At 47.5% G+C, this 16,834-nt stretch overlaps 1 protein-coding gene across 4 annotated transcripts in view; it reads left to right on the top strand.

Moving 5' to 3' along the window:
* Window positions 1–5,675: 5,675 nt before the first annotated feature.
* LMF1 (lipase maturation factor 1) overlaps window positions 5,676–16,834 on the top strand; it is a 186,030-nt gene continuing 174,871 nt past the window's right edge. The window contains exons 1-2 of one of the 4 annotated variants that reach the window (XM_030483161.1): window positions 5,676–5,874; window positions 16,133–16,442. In XM_030483161.1, coding sequence (XP_030339021.1) covers window positions 5,685–5,874; window positions 16,133–16,442 — 500 coding nt within the window. In that variant the 5' untranslated portion in view covers window positions 5,676–5,684. Of the gene's footprint in view, window positions 5,875–8,086; window positions 8,270–12,994; window positions 13,174–16,132; window positions 16,443–16,834 lie in introns of those variants that run through there. The other 3 variants (XM_030483164.1, XM_030483163.1, XM_030483160.1) reach the window with 3 other exon arrangements.

The raw sequence follows: 16,834 nt of genomic DNA on the forward strand, positions 1-16,834 counted from the left end.
CCCCGTTAGCTCCGGGGACTCCAGTGCTGGGTTGTGCTGCTCGGGTCGCCCTAAGCCCCCTTCCCTAAACTACCTCCCTGCCCCGCTCCGAGCAAGCCCGGGTTTTGCAGCACTGATTTGGAGCATTTGATTCTAATTAGCCGCGGAATCCAGTCTTCTAATTGCGACTGGGAGAAAAAAAGGCGCAACTCCCCAAATTCCCATTTTATCCGCTGCTTTCCCGCTGCCCCCCGGAAAAAGAGGGTCAAGTACAAGATTTACAGGAGGAAAAGTAGGAATTGTGTGAGTGCTTGAAGCATTCCAGCACTTAAAAAGGAACAGGCTCGTGGTGGGTTTGAAGGCGTTTTGTTTAATTGCTACGATGTGTAATCACCTTGAAATCAAGAGTACGTTTTGTATTTAAATGTAACACTGTTTAAATGTGCTTTCATGTCCGTTTGCCTTCTATGTGAAAATAAATCTACCCTGCTAAAGTGCAAAGCAGGGTTTTATTTTCTTTTAAAACGCTATTTCCTCCTGAGTAATTTCTTGAGAAATTAGTAATTTTACTAACTGCAAACTGAGCTTTCAGTTCGCAGAGTCACAAAGTGAGCTACATTTGGACAAAGGGTTTTAAATAGAACTTTACAAAGTGTCTTTTAAAATATATTGTTTTTAAGGCTCAAGCTGTACTATATGCGTTGAATTTGCAAGTGAGGAATAACTGAACTTTTCTTCCAGGGAAAGAAGCCCCCGAGAACAGCAGGAATCAGAGACGCTGGTTTGCTTCCCCCTTGCCTGCTGCTGCCTTTCAGGGCTCCTCAGCTCTGCCCAGGGCAGGGAATTGCATTTCTCAGCCCACACACTTGAATTCCTCTTTGTCCAGTGCAGGTAGGAGGAGAACAACTTTCAGTAGTTGCTTCCTCTTACTCTAGAGATGGACACCCAGAGCAGGGTACGTGTCCTGCTGCATGTCTGGCTTTGTGATGGTGCACAAACCATTTCATGTCTCTGAGCACCAGTTCTCAGCCAGGATGGTGGAGGGAGCGGCATTGCTGTGCCTTGAGATGGGTCCAAGCAGGGGAAGGCTGCAAGAAGCTGGGATGACACAGGGAGAGGAGGGAGTGGGAACACCTGGGAACTTTGGTAGCTCTGCTTTCCTGAGTTCACTCATCCATGAAATGGAATGAGATTGTGCTGGGACAAGTGGGTTCAAGTGGCGTTATTTGTTTTGCGGGGTTTTGTGTTCAAGTTTTGTAGGACAAAGTACCAGCAATGTTTGCACAGGGATGGGCAAAGGATGGAGCTGCAGTGCAGGGCTCGCGGTGATCCCACATAATGTGTCATTTAGACCTGGCCTGTCTATGGGAGCCTTAAAGAGTGCACCCAAGTGGGGTACATTTAGATAGAGTTTGGTGGGACAGAGCTGACTGTTTGGGCAGAGAGTGGGTACAGCAGAGTTCCACCAGCCTCCACCAGCAGTTAATATTGCTTCATTATCTTTAAAGTTCACCCCAGTCTCCAATAAAGTTCCTGGCCAGCTCACACCAGCATGGCTGAGGATCAGATATTAAATAGAGGTCTGCATGTTTGGCTAAATTACATCGTCATTTGGGAATCATCAGAATCCCCATGAGATGAAGGCAGCTTGACCTCCTGTCCTGGTTCCTCTCTGTCGTACCAGTTCCTTATGCAGGAATAAGTGTGTGCACATTGTCTTCAGAGCAGTTAGAGACCCACTTATGCCAAGCAGAGGAAATTTCATCTTCAACAGAAGACAGGGAAGGCATTTTCTAGTGGAAGGTGTCCCTGCCCATGGCAAAGGTTTGGAACTAGGCTTTACGGTCCCTTCCAATCCAAACCATTCCAGGATTCTATTTTCCAAGCAGGAGAGCATGTGGGAACCACTGCACATGATGGGATATGCTCTGCACTGTGCCACATGTACTGCACTCCTTCCCTGGCTGGGTGCAGGCCCAGCCCAATGGTGGGCTCTATCACTTCATCTGATCAAGTGGTAAAGTTATCATTTTTCAAAACCTGGCTACCTTTGAACTGGGAGTAGATCTTACATGGGAATTTCAAAGAGCAAATAGAAAGAGCTTTACGGGGGAAGAAAAAACAACCCCGTATCAGATAAGAGTAACCTATGTGTTGCGATAAAGTTAAGCTCCTGACATCTGCAGGATTAATGCTCTACCCAGAGGATATAGGAGTTCAGTGGCAGCTCCTGTGAAAGTGTTCAGTCCTTTTCAGGAAAGCTCCTGATAACTGAAGAGCTAAAAAATAAAAGACCCTTAGTAACTTTCAACTAATTTCAATTCAAACAGCAGCAGAAGAGCTGAAAAGCTTTGCTTTCAGGATCGACTATAGTGATGGGTCCAGTCCTATGCTGCGAGCTTGGGAAGGTTCCGGCAAGATACATGGTGCCTGCTTGTGCCATTTAAGGCTAAATGTATACAACTCAGCTGCTTGCAGATCAGTTTAGGTCCAAAACTTGTCTTCTGTTCCCATGAAATGAGCCTTCCTGCTCTGAACGATTCAGGAGTAAAAGGGACAGAACCTTTTTGCAGCTTTTAGTTAACACTTGGGGTATTTAGTCCTTGGCATTTCCACAGCTCCCACCCCTGTGCTTAGCTGTGTTCTTGAAATTCTTGTTTTCACCTGCACAGCAGGAGTGATAAATCACTGTGTGCTGTCATGAGAGTCACCGTGTGCTCCCACCACAGTGAGAACAGGTTTTTATTGCACAGCCTCATCCAAAGCCCGTCGTTAGAGGTGTTTCCATGGATTGCAAAGAGCTAGGGACTCGAGGCTCCCTTATCCACAATGAGTGAATGCAAACTTGTGCTTTTGCACAGCTGCTGTGCTCTGCTGAGAACAGCGGAGGGAAAGAGAGAGGCTTAAATATTGGTTTAATATTAGTTTCTACTGTGTTAATGGGGTGCTTAACTCCAGCATCCCTCCTTTTTTCTGGACAGGAATAGTTTGGCAGCTGCAGGGTGAACAATGGAGCAACAGGTCCCCCAGCAGCTCTTTTCCAAGCCATGGACGTTTACCTGGTGCTGGTACAAGAAGCTCTGCACACCTGCACTGGGCAGGACTCCAACGACCTCTCTCCTGCTCAAAATGCAAGTGGAGAGGGGGGCATGAGATTCCTAAGCTCTTTTCTAGGTTTCATCTAGCAGATATCAGAGAAAAAGGACATTTACTTCAGTGTGAGTCAAAGGCATTGAGGGCTTCATGAAAATCTTTACATGTTACATTGGGCCTGGTGTGGAATTTCTGCTAAAATAAAATAGCTTTTACTAACAAGGGCTTCTATGATTATTAGTTCTTAATATCCCAGTGGCACTGGCAAAAGATCTCCTCTTTCGTCCTCTGCAGCTCAGGCTGGGCAGCATCTTTTCCAAGCAATGGAGAAGCACAGTTCTATTAATTACTATCACTGTGGCTATTAATTGTCCTATAGAACTGCTTAGGAATCCCTCTTCCAAATCAGCACCCCCTCATTAAAGATCCTGTACAAATACAGGAGAGAAAAAGAAAGGTAATTCTTCCTCTGAAAATCCTTTTCAGCCTTAATCCTGCTAACCCTGGAGTTAAAGATCAGATTTCCACAGGGAAGGATCAGGGATTTTAATGGCAAAAAAACGTTACTGCTGGAAAAATCTTAACTAGTAGAAGGAATCTCACAAATTCCTTGTGAGATTCCCATCTCTCATTCAGCAAATGCAGCTGAATGCTCAGCGGGATCATGTATAACTGCATTATACATAATTGAATGTATGTTTTCTTTAAAGGAGCCCCCAAATGTCAATGCTGCTTCACAAAATAGTTATTTCTGCGCACATTCGCGCTCTCTGTTGTATTTAAACCCAATTCCTGGCAGCCAGAGGGGCGAAAGACTAGACCTGAATGAACACAGAGTAATTTAGGGTGCCAGGGACAGCAGGGTTGAGGTGCTGGTGGGGACAGCTGCTGGGTGCTGTGACAGTAAATGCTTGTTTCTCTGTCACTTTTGCAGCTGTTTGGAACACAGCAAAATAGGGTCGGGCGGGGGGACGTGGCGGCGGGCGTTTTGTTGAATGAAGATCAGCATCAATGATGCCTCAGCGCCTGCGGTCCAGCCTGACATTTATGAATCGCTTTCCCTTTGAGACTTGAAGGCTCAGAGCCTCGCTCTTCAATGCTCTGTTTGCACTAGTTGGTTTTTACAGCGTTTTCTTTTCTGATACCTTGCTTTGAAAAGAGGGAGCGCGAGGGAAAATCATGGCATGAGAATAAAAGCTGACGGTAAATAAAGTGAGAAGAAAACCTGGTGCAGATGATGGTCCACATATAGCTGTGCACCAGCAGGAACTCAGAGCTAAGAGGAAGTCATCTGATATTCAAATCTACTGTTTTATCACGTTTTCCTTTATAGCTTGAACCATCTTCCAGTAAAGCTAAAGGAAATGCTTCCATTGCCTTTTATGAGAGTTGGATTGGTCCTTTAGAATAACAACGTTTTTCCGCCATTTAATAGACTTAAAACTTCACAGCTCATCCTGTTGAAAGGCGCTGTTGACACACAGTGTCCCCGAGCTCGGGTCGGTGTTTGTTCCTGCCACCATCCCAACCTGCACATCTGGCACAGCTCGGAGCGATCTTCGGCAATGAAAACTGACCCAGCACAGCGTTCCCTTCCCAGTTCCAATTATTCCTTTTTCTTTGCTAAATCTCTTGCCTAAACCCTCCACTTTCCCTCAGTAATTTCCTCAATTATCCAGTTTGTTTTACAGACATTTCCATTTAACGTGGAATTCGCTGTAAAAGTTTCATAAAGACCGCACAAAGGAAACCATTAGCTTACATCTATTTAAATTTATCTAGCCAAAACCTCGTGGCTAATCCAAAGGGAGAGCGAAACTGCCGTATACCAGAGGCTTTTAACAAATAGCTTATTTTTCTTTCCCTATACAATGCACCATTATGTAGGGTTTTTTTTCCTAAGGAGAACAATGCAAGCAGCAGTGATGGGAAACTGGAAAAAACAAAAGAGGCATTTAGAAGGGACCGCTTTACAGCCTGAAAAGCATTGAATAATGTTACACCTGATAACAGATACTTTCTCAGAGACCATGGAACGCTGCAGCACGGCCGTGTTTACTGGAGCGTGATACACCGCGCACATCTCATCGATGACTGCCCAGCCTGCTTAATTTAAGTGGTTTTGCTGAAATAACCCCGGTATTTATGACTTAATATAGTCCTCAGTGTTTAATGGCTATGAAGTGGATGTCATGGCAGCATCAGGAGTAGCAAATATTGAAAACATGAGGAATTAACTTGAAATTATTCCTCAGGGATGCAGCTGCAGTGCTGTGGGGTGAGGTGAAGGGGCTGCAGACTTTTCGCCTCACAGAGCCTTGTGCTCTGTGGATGAAGGGCTCTGGAGCCAACTCCTGCTTTCTTTATTTCTTTAACTTTACACTTTCTCGCTGTTTCTCGAAGGGGCCGGGGAGTACAAACGCTATTTTTCCACACAAACGCCGTTTATTCCACACAACCCCCGCCCAGGCACCGCTGTCGCATACGGCCATCCCGCTCCGTCCCCTCCTTGGCCCCAGCCGCCGCCCTCACGCCCGGCCCTGCGGCGGGAACAGCCCTTGGCGCGGCGGGGGGCGGGCCCGGCCTCACGCATGCTCGCTGCGGGCTCCGACATGGCGGCGCCCAGCGCGGCGCTGAGGCAGAGGCGGGCGGCGGCGGCGGCAGCGGCATCGGGCGGCACCCCCGAAGCCCCGGAGCGGGCTGTGTCGGGGCAGGCGGGCAGCGAGGCCGGGCCGCCGCTGCCGCCGGGCACCTTCTGGCTGACCCGCATCGTGCTGCTGCGATCCATAGCCCTGCTTTACTGTGAGTGTCCGGGCGCTGCCCCGCGCCTCTTTCCGCCGCCCGGGGAGCGGGTGGGACCCGGCCCGGTGCGCCCCAGGCTCGTCGCCGCCGCACAGAGCCCTGTCAAGTCCTGGGGTTGCCCCATCCCTCATGGCTTTCCCCGGTGTAAACCCTCAGGTGGGGCGGAGGGAGCCCTGCCCCGGGGGAGGGGGGAGCCTCCGGCGGGTGCTCGCCCTCCCGGGGGTCCGTGCTGGTGCTGCGGAGCCGGGCCTCGTCGCGCTGCGAGAGGAGGAGGCCTGTGGCCACCTTGCTTGCTCGGTGATGGATTTCCACTTGTAGGACATGGTTTGCAGGGTGCTTTGCCTCTGGGCCCCGTCCTGTCATGCTCTGAGGAGCCCTGCCTGCCTTTTGCCGAAGCACTGCTTAATTTTGGGTGTTGGGGTATGTGGTTGTGTACACAAAGCTTGAGGGGATGAGTGAGGTGTGGAATGGGAAGAGCCATTTGTTTCCAGCTCTTGCTTTGCTGGTGGGATGGGGACTGACTGATGGCCAGAATGGTGCTGGGGCTCCTGTGTTGGTGGAGCTGGAAGGAGAGTTTGCTCACACCGTGAGGCTGCAGAGCTGGCTGGAGCTGGTCGTCCTTTTTATTCAAAGTAGATGCTAGGAGGTAACTGTGCAGGAGAGAGGAGGTGGCTGGTCTCCTTTCCCAAGTTACAAGTGATGTGACAAGAGAAAACAGCCTCAAGCTGTGCCAGAGGAGGTTTAAGTTGGATATTAGGACCAATTTCTTCTCTGAAAGGGTGGTCTGCCATTGGAATAGGCTCCTGAGGGAAGTGGTGGAGTCACCATCCCTGGAAGTGTTCACAATCAGTGTGGATGAGGCCCTCAGTGACATGGTTTAGTGACAATGCTGGAGTAACGGTTGGACTTGATGATCTTAAAGGTCTTTTCCAACCTAGTCGATTCTATGATTCATTGTCTTATGCAGGAGCAGGTCTTTAGTGTCTTACATAGGTCTGGGGAGAGTGACCACATGTTTGGGTGCCAACATTACCAGTCAGGACCTAGAATTGACATCACCTTAAAACAGTTTATGGTGAAACCAGTTTCCAGGCTCGGCTGTGCTCTCCCTTTGGCGAGGAATGCTGAGAGCTGTGCTTGGAGCCCACGAGTGCTCCACTTAAAAAATATTCACAGCGAAACCAAACCTGACATGTAACACACTATGCTACAAATTCTAAACTTGCCCCAGATTTGTCCACAAAATCATTAGAATTTGTAGGCTGCCAGCCTGCTTAGATTATTTTGCATCAAAACCATGCAGAAGTTGTAGTTTTGTATGGTTTTGACACGTGCTCTGTTTCTAGTTTGGTTTCAGCTCTCGGTGAAATGCGGGGTTATGACTCTTTCAGTCAAAATGAAAGCGATTCCGATATTCCCCCGTGTGTAAATCCAGACTGCTGAGTTTCCCATAGCTCAGTTTGCAGTTTCCTTATGAAAAACTGATTAGTGTTCTCTGCTGGGCATTTGGTGGAGGCCGCTGCTTTCTGGTTGGGGATTTTGGGTTATAAATATGCCACATCTGGGATGGAATGCTGCTCTGCAGAGTGGTGGTCTGTTGGGTGGGAAGATGAGGCAGAGGAAGGTGAAGAGTAAGTTAAATGTATGGACCTGGCGAATGTGAGACCTGATTTGAGACCATGAGAGCAGTAAGAGGTGAGGAGCAAGTATCCAAATCAGGGTCAGGTGAGTTACAGTGTGGAAATGATTGAAACCCATGGGCTGCAGGGAGGAAGAGGATGAGTTGAGCCAGAGGATGAAGCTGAGGTTGCAGGCTGGTGAGTGAAAGTGGGATGATAAAAATAGGAAGAATGGATTCAGCACTTTTCCAATTAGGGGAATGGGAACACCTGGGAGTGGCTGAAGGGGGAGGAGACCCTAAATTGCTTCAGCTGTCCCGAGTGAGGAAACCTTCTTGAGAGAGGGAACCTCAGAGGAAGGATTTGGATATCAGAGCTGGAAGGAGCACAGGGTAGGAGGATGGTTTTGTCCTTTGTAATGGAAGAGTACAAGACAGGAGACGTTTACCTGCTTGTTATGCAACTTCTGCTTGGGTGCCATCAGGTAACAGCGATTTCTGCTGTTTGTTTTGGTTGAGTAACAGCCCAAAGCCAGAAACCTGGGCCAGATTTGGGACAGGTCAAATTTCAGCTGCAGGCTATTGCCTGCAGCAGTGTTTGGGCTCCAGCTCTGATCCTAACGTGGGGGAGACGCTATGCAGCCTACAGCCCAAACATTGGTGGGGTGGAAACTGATTGTTGTGTCTGAGATGGAGAGATTGCAAACAGGCGGATTCCCCTGTCAAAGGCTGCAAGCCCATGGCTCGGCTGCTGGGATGGGATGCTCTCGAGGGAAGGTGGGTTGCCTTTTGATCTCTTCAGAGAGCCTGGGTTTAGAAACAGCAGAAAACAATTTAAAGCCTCTGTGCCAAGCTGCTTGTCCAAGCTCTTTTCTGAAGATGGAACCATTTACTCTGACAGATGACGGTTTCCCAGCCGTGGCGATTCTGCACACACCGAGTCTCAGACTTGCTGAGGAAACCGTTGATGCCGTTGTGACAGTCTGACATTCCTCAGTTGTGGGGTGTTTTTCCTCCCTTCTTTCATTTCACCCTTTTAAACGTAACCTTTTCATTCCTGCTGCATTAAGCAAAAAATGCTTTGTGGGGCACCTTGTGTTAGAGAATCAGAGAAGTGGTCACACCCTGATGATTGGAGCTCCTGCTTATTTGCAGCTGTGTGAGCTGAAAGCTTGTTCAGGTGGGACAAGGGAGGGGAATTAGGCGGAAAGGGAGGGGTGGGAGAGAAATACAATTTGGGCTGTACAGGCAGAATCACTAAGCATGATTTGGGGGCCTGACACCTCCTTCCTACCCCCCATTTCACTCTCAAGAGGCTGTTTTATTGCCTGATGTGAGCTGGGGAGATGGTTTCCCTTTGGATCTTCTCTTGCAGAAGGATGAGAGGCAGAGCAAGGCAGGTGTGAAGTGTCCTCCCTTCTCCCCCACCCCTTTGATTATAACAGCTTTCCTCTTCTTTTTTCTTTTGAAGGGGGTTTCCAGAAGCAGCCAGAACCTGGGAAGTCCCTGGCAAAGCAGCCCTTTTCTGAGAGGCAGGTTAGAGATAGGAAGGTGGAAAAGGAGCTGAGGATTCATGGAGGTCACTGACCAGAACAACCTGCTGCTTGCAGGAACAGAAGGGAAAGGGAAAATGGATCCAAGCTGGAACTGCTCAAGGAGGTTTGCTCTTTGCAGCAGGGCTGTGCCAGTGGGGTCCTCCCAGCTGAGCACTGCAGTGAGTGAAACCCCCCTCTATGCAATTCTCTGTTTCGTAGCACCTGGCACTGTGCGCTTGTGAATTCTGTGGTGCTTAAGTTCTGTCAGTCTTTGTGGATGTTCTCAGATCTGGGACCTCTTTCTCCACTTCTCCAAGTGTGGGCAGACCAAGTGGTAAAACCCTTCTGAAGGAGGAGAGTGTGAGGTAGCACAGAAGAGAACAACTGCGTAGGTCTTATCCTGTGTTCTGCTGCCCAGGCCCCTCTGTTTCTGCAGGGGCATCTTCATGTGCTACTTCTGTGCCAGTTGGAGACTTATCTCAAGACTTCCACCATTGCAGCCTGTCTCTCAGTGGCTAATTGCAGTGCTTAACACTAATTCATGGGACAGGGAGGTTTGAGAAATGCTGTTTTGAGATTTGAAGGTTTTCCACCATGGTCTTGCACTGTGTTTGTTCTTTATGGCAGGGATGGACATTTTGTCAATACAGAATGTCTGAGGTCTTGTTGGAAGTGCTGTTACAAGTAAATAGCTGGTCCCAAAGCTCTTGACAACAAATGTGCATTATTTGCTCCCTTCACCCTCCTCCTAAATCATTGTAAAGTGCCTTTTTTTGATGATTACTATCATCAGCTTCCAGATGTAGAAGTTTAAGTAATTAGATCCCACCCTTCCCAATTTCAGCCAGGCTTTGTAGAGTGCTTTGAAATAAAAACTATTATTTAAATCCAGTTTATCTTCCTTCTCCTTATATATAGTTTAATACTAGTATTTTCTTTCCCCAAAGCTAGAGCTATGGGAGGTTCATGCTACTTCTTAATTCTGAAATCTAAAGCCTTCTCAAGGGGGGTTTGGCTTCCTGTAGGTTCCTTCCTTGTCTCTTTCTGCCATCTCCCCTGCTTTCCTCCTTCTCTTCCCTCAGTTGTATTAAAGAGTTGCCAGTAGCTTTCAGCTTGCCTAGCCAGGATTATAGTACATCTTCTGATGCTTCTCCTCCCCTGAAAGGTTTTATTTCAGCACAGTGCCTGTTAGCAGGTCTGTACAACAACAGCAGTATGGTTAGCCCTGTGTCCTCTTAGCAAGCCATGTGTCCCCTCTTCTCAGGGCATCTTCCAGCTGCAGGCTGGACTGCACTGGTGTGGTTTTGAACGACTTGGGTGCTACTGGGAAGCTCTTCAGCAGTCCCACAGCTCAGCCTTTTCTATTTGCTTTCACGTTATTTCAACCAAAGAGGCAAGGGGGAGATAAGCACTTAAAAAGCTCCCAAAGCAACCACCCCAAAGTCTTTAGCTTTGCTGGGAATAGCAATAAAGCAAGAAAGTGCTAAGAACAGGCTCCTCTGTTGTGTGTTTATTTGTGGCTGTAGGGTTGCAGGATGAAAAGAGGGTGCTTGGTTTCACTGTGGCTCTTTGCTCAGTACTAGGGTGTTGTTACTTCTCTGTTGCAAAACTTTGCAGGGGAATTTATCAATCGAAAACGTATTTGATTCATTTCTCTGATAATAATGAAAATACCATGAATATTCTCCCCCTTCTTCTTTTCAGTAGCGCAACCACAGCTTGCCAGCTTCCAGCATAGGGCCTTTTTGAATGCCTTGTTGGGTCAAAGGTGCACTTGATGTATGGCTCCAGGCAGATTTTTTTGTGTGTGTGCAAAGTGTAGCTTGGTTTTCATGCAAAGCTCTGTGCTCTTGGTTCATCTTGTGGTTTGGGCTTGAAGTAAAAGTTAAGGCTTCTTTTAATGGAGGGAGAGAGGAAGCCATATGACCGGAAAGTTTTGGATTTCACATCTTTAAATCTTTACAGAGCATGAAGAATGGGATTCTCTCATACTCTCACCGTGGCAGACTGAACCTGGACCAGGGGGAAAGGAACTGAGGTGACAGGGCAATATGGATAGACCAAATCATTTCAGATAGGTGATGCTTGGGTTGTGCTTATTGGTAGCATGTGGGTTTGAAGAAGGGGGAGAGGAGGCAGGGAGGGGAAGGAGAAGGTGGAGGGGGGGAGTTAATGGAAAAGTACAGTAAAGCACCTTCTGAGGTGAGAATAAGTAGTGAAGGTCTATTAGCAGTCGATGACAATTTACATGTATTACTTATGTAAAGATCAGCTTGCAGCAGGTAGAGGAGCTGCTCCCATGTGAGCTGTCAAAGGCTCTGGCTGCCTCCTGAGTGGGAGGGAGCAGGGGAGTCGCTCAGGATGAGTGTTTTTAATCCACAAAGGAGCAAAGAGTCTGGAGAATGGCAAAGTACTTCAAGTGGAACAGAGGAGACTGGCATGGGCTGAAAACACCCAAATCGGGAAGTACTGGGGAAAAGCCAGTGAGCAGCTGCAGGGGTGATGGGGTTCTGTGCTGGGTCTGGAGACTTGGTGGTGTGCAGAGCTGTGCCTGAGAGCCTACAGGGGATATCCCTGGATTAGGAGCCCAGGCATGGCCTTACATCGTTCCCATCTGTGATGCTGGAAAAGATAGCTATGGGCAAACATCAGCTTCTGCCTCCTGGTCATCAAAGTGTATTCTGAAAAAGCTCCCTTCTCAGTTATGTTATCATTTCTTTAAGTTGATAACAGAAAGCGAGAGTCACTCTGGGGGGTTTGGCCTGCTAAAGGGGCTGGAAGGAGTGGCTGACTCTGGATCAGGCCCTGCATCAGCTTGCTCCATCCTGGGGGAACCTGCTGTGGACTCCTCCTCGGTGCAGTATGTGCCTGAGTTGGAGGCAGCTTGGAAGCAAGCTGCCTGGTTCTTGGTGGGAAAATAAATCCTGAACTGACAGGAGATGCTGGTGAATGGATTGCCCAAAGGCTGCAAATTCAGGAGTGGGGTTTGATGAGGAGGAAGACAGCTTCTCCTGAGTGGGAGGCAGAGTCTTGCAGCAGTGTTGGTGACTGAGATGTTACCTGCTTGCCTGGCCGATAGTGGTGCTCAGCAGCTGCTGGCTCAAACTCTTACCACTTCAGCATCACTTTGGGTAAGACCCTTCTCTCTTTACTGCCACAGATCAGAACCTCTCTGGGCTGGCATGAGCCTTACAGACACCCAAAAGCGCAGCTTTACAGAGCGCTGGGAGAGGCTGAGGTGGATGCGTTGCCATTGCTTGAGCAGGGTCCACCCGTGTCTTTGAACCCAGTGTGCTGCATCCATGGGTTTCCCTAGCTGGCTTACTAACATGTATTCTGGTTCATGTAATAGAACTGCTCTGCCACCCCTTGCCAGGAAGAAGGTACAGGACAAATGAGAAGCAGTAAACCTTGCCCCATGCCCCAGCGGCACAGCGAGCTTGCCAGCCAGTGTCCAAGGTGGAAGTCAGCTTGTTTGACCATGTTTACTTGGAGGGAGTGGGAAGATGGAGAGTGGAAAAACCCCAGATACAAGGTCAAAGGGAGAGAGGTTTCAGAATAGGGGTTAAGGAAGAGGAAGAAAAGCACATGCTTTGGGGGCAAAAGGGACTTTTCTTCCCTCCCCTGACTAAGCCAAGGTGAAAGGGAAGGTTCATGGAGAAGGGAGTGGGTTATGTGTTACTGTCACTTTAGGGGTACGGTTTCTCGAGAGGGGTTCAGGGAGAGGAAGCAATGACAAGCTGACAAATAACCTTTTTTCCCTCTAGATCTGTGCATCTCTTGTGTTGCTGAAATCCTTTGCAGAATCTGTCTTTAGTTCCAACTACTCAATGTGTCTGGTAACACAGGAACCTAGAGGGTTCTTGCAGCCGTAGCTGGTGCCTTGGGAGAGTAGGTCGAGATGGCTTGGTGGTGGGGTTTGAGAAGCGGATGCTGCCTGTGGGATGTGCCCTTCCAAGGTGCTCTGGAAGATGCTGGAGATGAGTGGTGAGGGAGCACGACAGCAGCTCAGCCTGGGCAGTGTCCAGGAGAGGGAGCTGGATCCGGGATGGAGCAGCACATCCAGGAAACGCTGCACACGTGTGAGCAATAAACAGCGCTCTCCGGACGTGGGCCCTGATGGTTGGGAGGGCGATGGATGGAAATGTAGTTGGAATGGTCAGGATTTGGTGAGGGTTAGATGAGTTCTCCATGAATTAGGGCCATTGCTGATGGGATTTAGTTGTGAAATGGCAACGTGCAAAGTATCAGCAGTGTGAGAAATGGATGTTTTGGGAGAAAACCACTTTGGAGCCCGAAGTGGGCAATCTTTAGCTGTGCAGTTCGTGTCAACCTATAATGCAGTCTTTGCTGCCTTCAGGCTTAAAAAGGCTTTACAGTATTTGTGTTCTGCAATAGCTATAGTTTGTTTTTCCTAATTTACCCTTTCCTTGTTTATCTTGCATCTGTGCAGGGGTCTAATTTAGAGCTTTTTAAGGCAAAAAAACCTGCTTAGCAGTTATGGGTTGGGGCAGCAATTTCTGTGGCATTTAGAGGTGAATTTGATTAGCGCTTTTGGAAAGCTATGCAGCAAATTGCAGTGCTAATCAAGGGAAATCAAGGCATGGAGTTTTAAGGTAGAACTGGTGTTTATTCTGATGTTTTTTTAAACCAAAAATGAAGATATTAAGTTGTCTGAGGCTCAGAAGCGTTCTATTTCTGCTGGTTTCATGTGTCGCGCTTTCTGATTACACAGTTGTGCCAAACTGAGTGTTGGTAGAGAAATATGCATACTCTAAATCATAAACCACTTGTTTTGTGTAAATTTAGAGGTTTTAGTGTAAATTTTAGAGTTTCATGTTAATTTTAAGCCCAAAATTGATTCCTTAGGGTTGTGATAAGTTTTTCTCCTGTCCCTCCTTGTCCATAATTGAGTAAATTTTTCTCTGTCTTTTATTAGTTTGTAAAGTCCTTCACTGAGTATAAAAGACAGATGGGAAGAGACACAACCAGTTAAACCCCCAACTTTATTAAGTTAGTGCTGTGATTCAGGATCTGTTGAAATCAGTGGGAACCCTCCCAGCGACCTCCAATACATGTTGGATTGTGAGCTTCAGTGTTTTTCCAATGAGAACAAAATACACGGTGTATGCAGAGAGATGGAGTAAGTCTTAAGTGGATTAACTGAAGTCCACTGGGGACCTTTGTGTGTGTCTGGGGGGAATGGGACATTTATTTGCATTCCCTGGGGCTGCAGACTTTTGGTTGCTAGTCAGACTTCAAAGAACTGGGAATCCGGGCTTGAACTCGGGGTCTAGTTTCACACAGACTCTCCACCCGCGTTCCCAGTGAGAGACACCAACCAGATGAACACCAGGATTCTTGTTTGCAGAATGACAGTATTCAGATAAGGAAGGAAACAGATTTGATAATTAACTATAGAGGATTGGGGGGGGGGGAACAAGTCGGCCTTTTGCGAGACCTCTGGTATTGCTGCGTGTGACGTGGCTGGTGCTTGGATAGTGTTTGAAAGATGGGTAAGTTGGATACTGGGAGCAAAATGCATGGAGCCTAATCAGGAAATGTTGGCCTTCATCGTTTTTGTCTGGGACAGGGAGATTACTGCAGTTACGAACTGCAAATTGGTAACTGGAGGAGATTCCTAAAATATGAGCTAATCCCTAAAATCTGACCAACTTTCTCTGTAGAACATCAAATTCTAGGTTTATAATCTGTAATTAAATTGCTTATGTGCTGTTAAAAAAAGCATCTGGCTGTTCTAAGATTGTCCAGTGCAAGAGCCTAGACACTATAAATGAGAGAGCTGTAGTGACATGGAGAAAGTAGCAATTTAGAGGAGAGGAAAATATTAAGACTTTGTATTTCCAACCTACCAGGATGTGAGAGGATCCAGAAGGTCAACCCGTAGTGTAACTACTGTCTCTTGCAATGATGCAGAACCATTAACTGTTACACTGCCAAAAGAATTAAGGTGTCCTTTGATATATGGTGTTTAAGCTGTCTTAATAATGGTATAGAATCATAGAATGGTTTGACTTGGAAAGGACCTTAAAGCTCATCCAGTTCCAACCCCCTGCCACGGGCAGGGACACCTTCCACTAGAGCAGGTTGCTCCAAGCCCCTGTGTCCAACCTGGCCTTGAACACTGCCAGGGATGGGGCAGCCACAGCTTCTCTGGGCACCCTGTGCCAGCGCCTCAGCACCCTCACAGGGAAGAGCTTCTTCCTTGTATCTAACTTAAATCTCCCCTGTTTAAGTTTGAACGCATCACCCTTTGTTCTATCACCTTGGTAGATGCACAATGTTATGTAAAAACAGAGATGTGTTGTGCTCTGAATCAAAGCATAACCTTGCAGACACAACCTGCTGTCAGGCTGCATGGAGCGGTTTAGGAGCAGCAGGCACTGTAAATCCCCATCAACACAAAATCCGTCTATTTACATGGCAAGATACTTTGTGGAACTGGAATAGAAGGGGATGGAAAGTACAGCGGTGTCTTTGCTGCTTCAGGACTCAAGAGTTGTGTGAGCTCTTCTGGCTGCCTCAGTTCTGTGCCTGAACTGGGGTTCTCAGTGTCCCCATTCCAAATGGTTTCTGTAGAAAGCAAAATCAGTCTGAAAGCCTTGAAATTAATGCTTCCACTTGTACACCACAGTGCAATTAAGCTGTTTTCCTCATCTGCATTAGGAGATGAATGGTGTATGTGACTAACCTAGGGTCACGCAGAGTCTAACAGAGCCGGGCTCAGCTCCTGTTCCTATGCTGGGTCAGGTCGCTCAGTTCCAGGGAGCTTTTCCCAGCAGTGCATTGTTGAGTTTGCCTGAAGCAAGTGGCATGTTCCTTACAGCTGCGGAGGAGAAAATGATCTCAAAACAGACTCTGTGCCATTTCCTGGTGGGAAGGCAGAGACAGTATTTATAGAATTCCTCTGCCTTCTGCATCGTGGTTAATAGAAATGAGTGTGTTGTGTTTTAACACAGATGAGGACGTGTGAATAAATTCCTTCCTGAGGCATGAATATACTTCTGTAACTCTGGACTCAAAATATTTATTTCGCCCTTGATGATTTCTAACACTGTTTTTCCTCTTCCTTGTTTTCCTCTAGTTGTGGCCTTCCTGGTGGCCTATCATCAAAACAAGCAGCTAATAGGAGAGAAGGGGCTGCTCCCATGTAAACTGTACCTGCAGAATGTCAAGAAGTACTTCAAGGGGAAGATAGACCTGGATGCTCTGAGCTATGCACCAACAATCATCTGGTTTCTGGATTGGTCAGACATGGACAGCATCTTGGACTACCTCTCCCTGTTTGGCCTGGCAACTTCAGCCTTTGTCCTGATAACTGGATGTGCAAACATGGTCCTTATGTCTGTCCTGTGGGTTCTCTACCTCTCCTTGGTCAATGTTGGACAGATCTGGTAAGTTGACAGTCTCTCTGCTTTGTTTTCTCTGTGATCTCTTGCTGTTCATTGTACACATTGACTTGCTATTTACCATGTGAGGTTGGTAATCTGGTAAGGAGCAATGTGGGAATGTGAGGTAAGGAAAGCATTTGGCAGAAATGAGTTATGGGCATGCCCCTGCTCTCTCTCATGTAGCATATCTGCCCTGATTCTGTTCTATTCTGAGAAGCATACTGGCTGCATAACATGTTCCATGTTGTCCCTGCTGTGGAGTACTTTCCCTTATGGCTATTGCAAGGGAATTCCCCTAATAATTCCCTTTGAGATGGTTTCTCAATTCTCAGTTCTGTCCAGAAGAGAGCTGGAACACTCAAGATAAGTACATAAGCTGGCAGGGGAAAAGTGAA

The sequence above is a fragment of the Strigops habroptila genome, chromosome 4 (assembly GCF_004027225.2).
Source record: "Strigops habroptila isolate Jane chromosome 4, bStrHab1.2.pri, whole genome shotgun sequence".
Lineage (NCBI taxonomy): Eukaryota > Metazoa > Chordata > Aves > Psittaciformes > Psittacidae > Strigops > Strigops habroptila.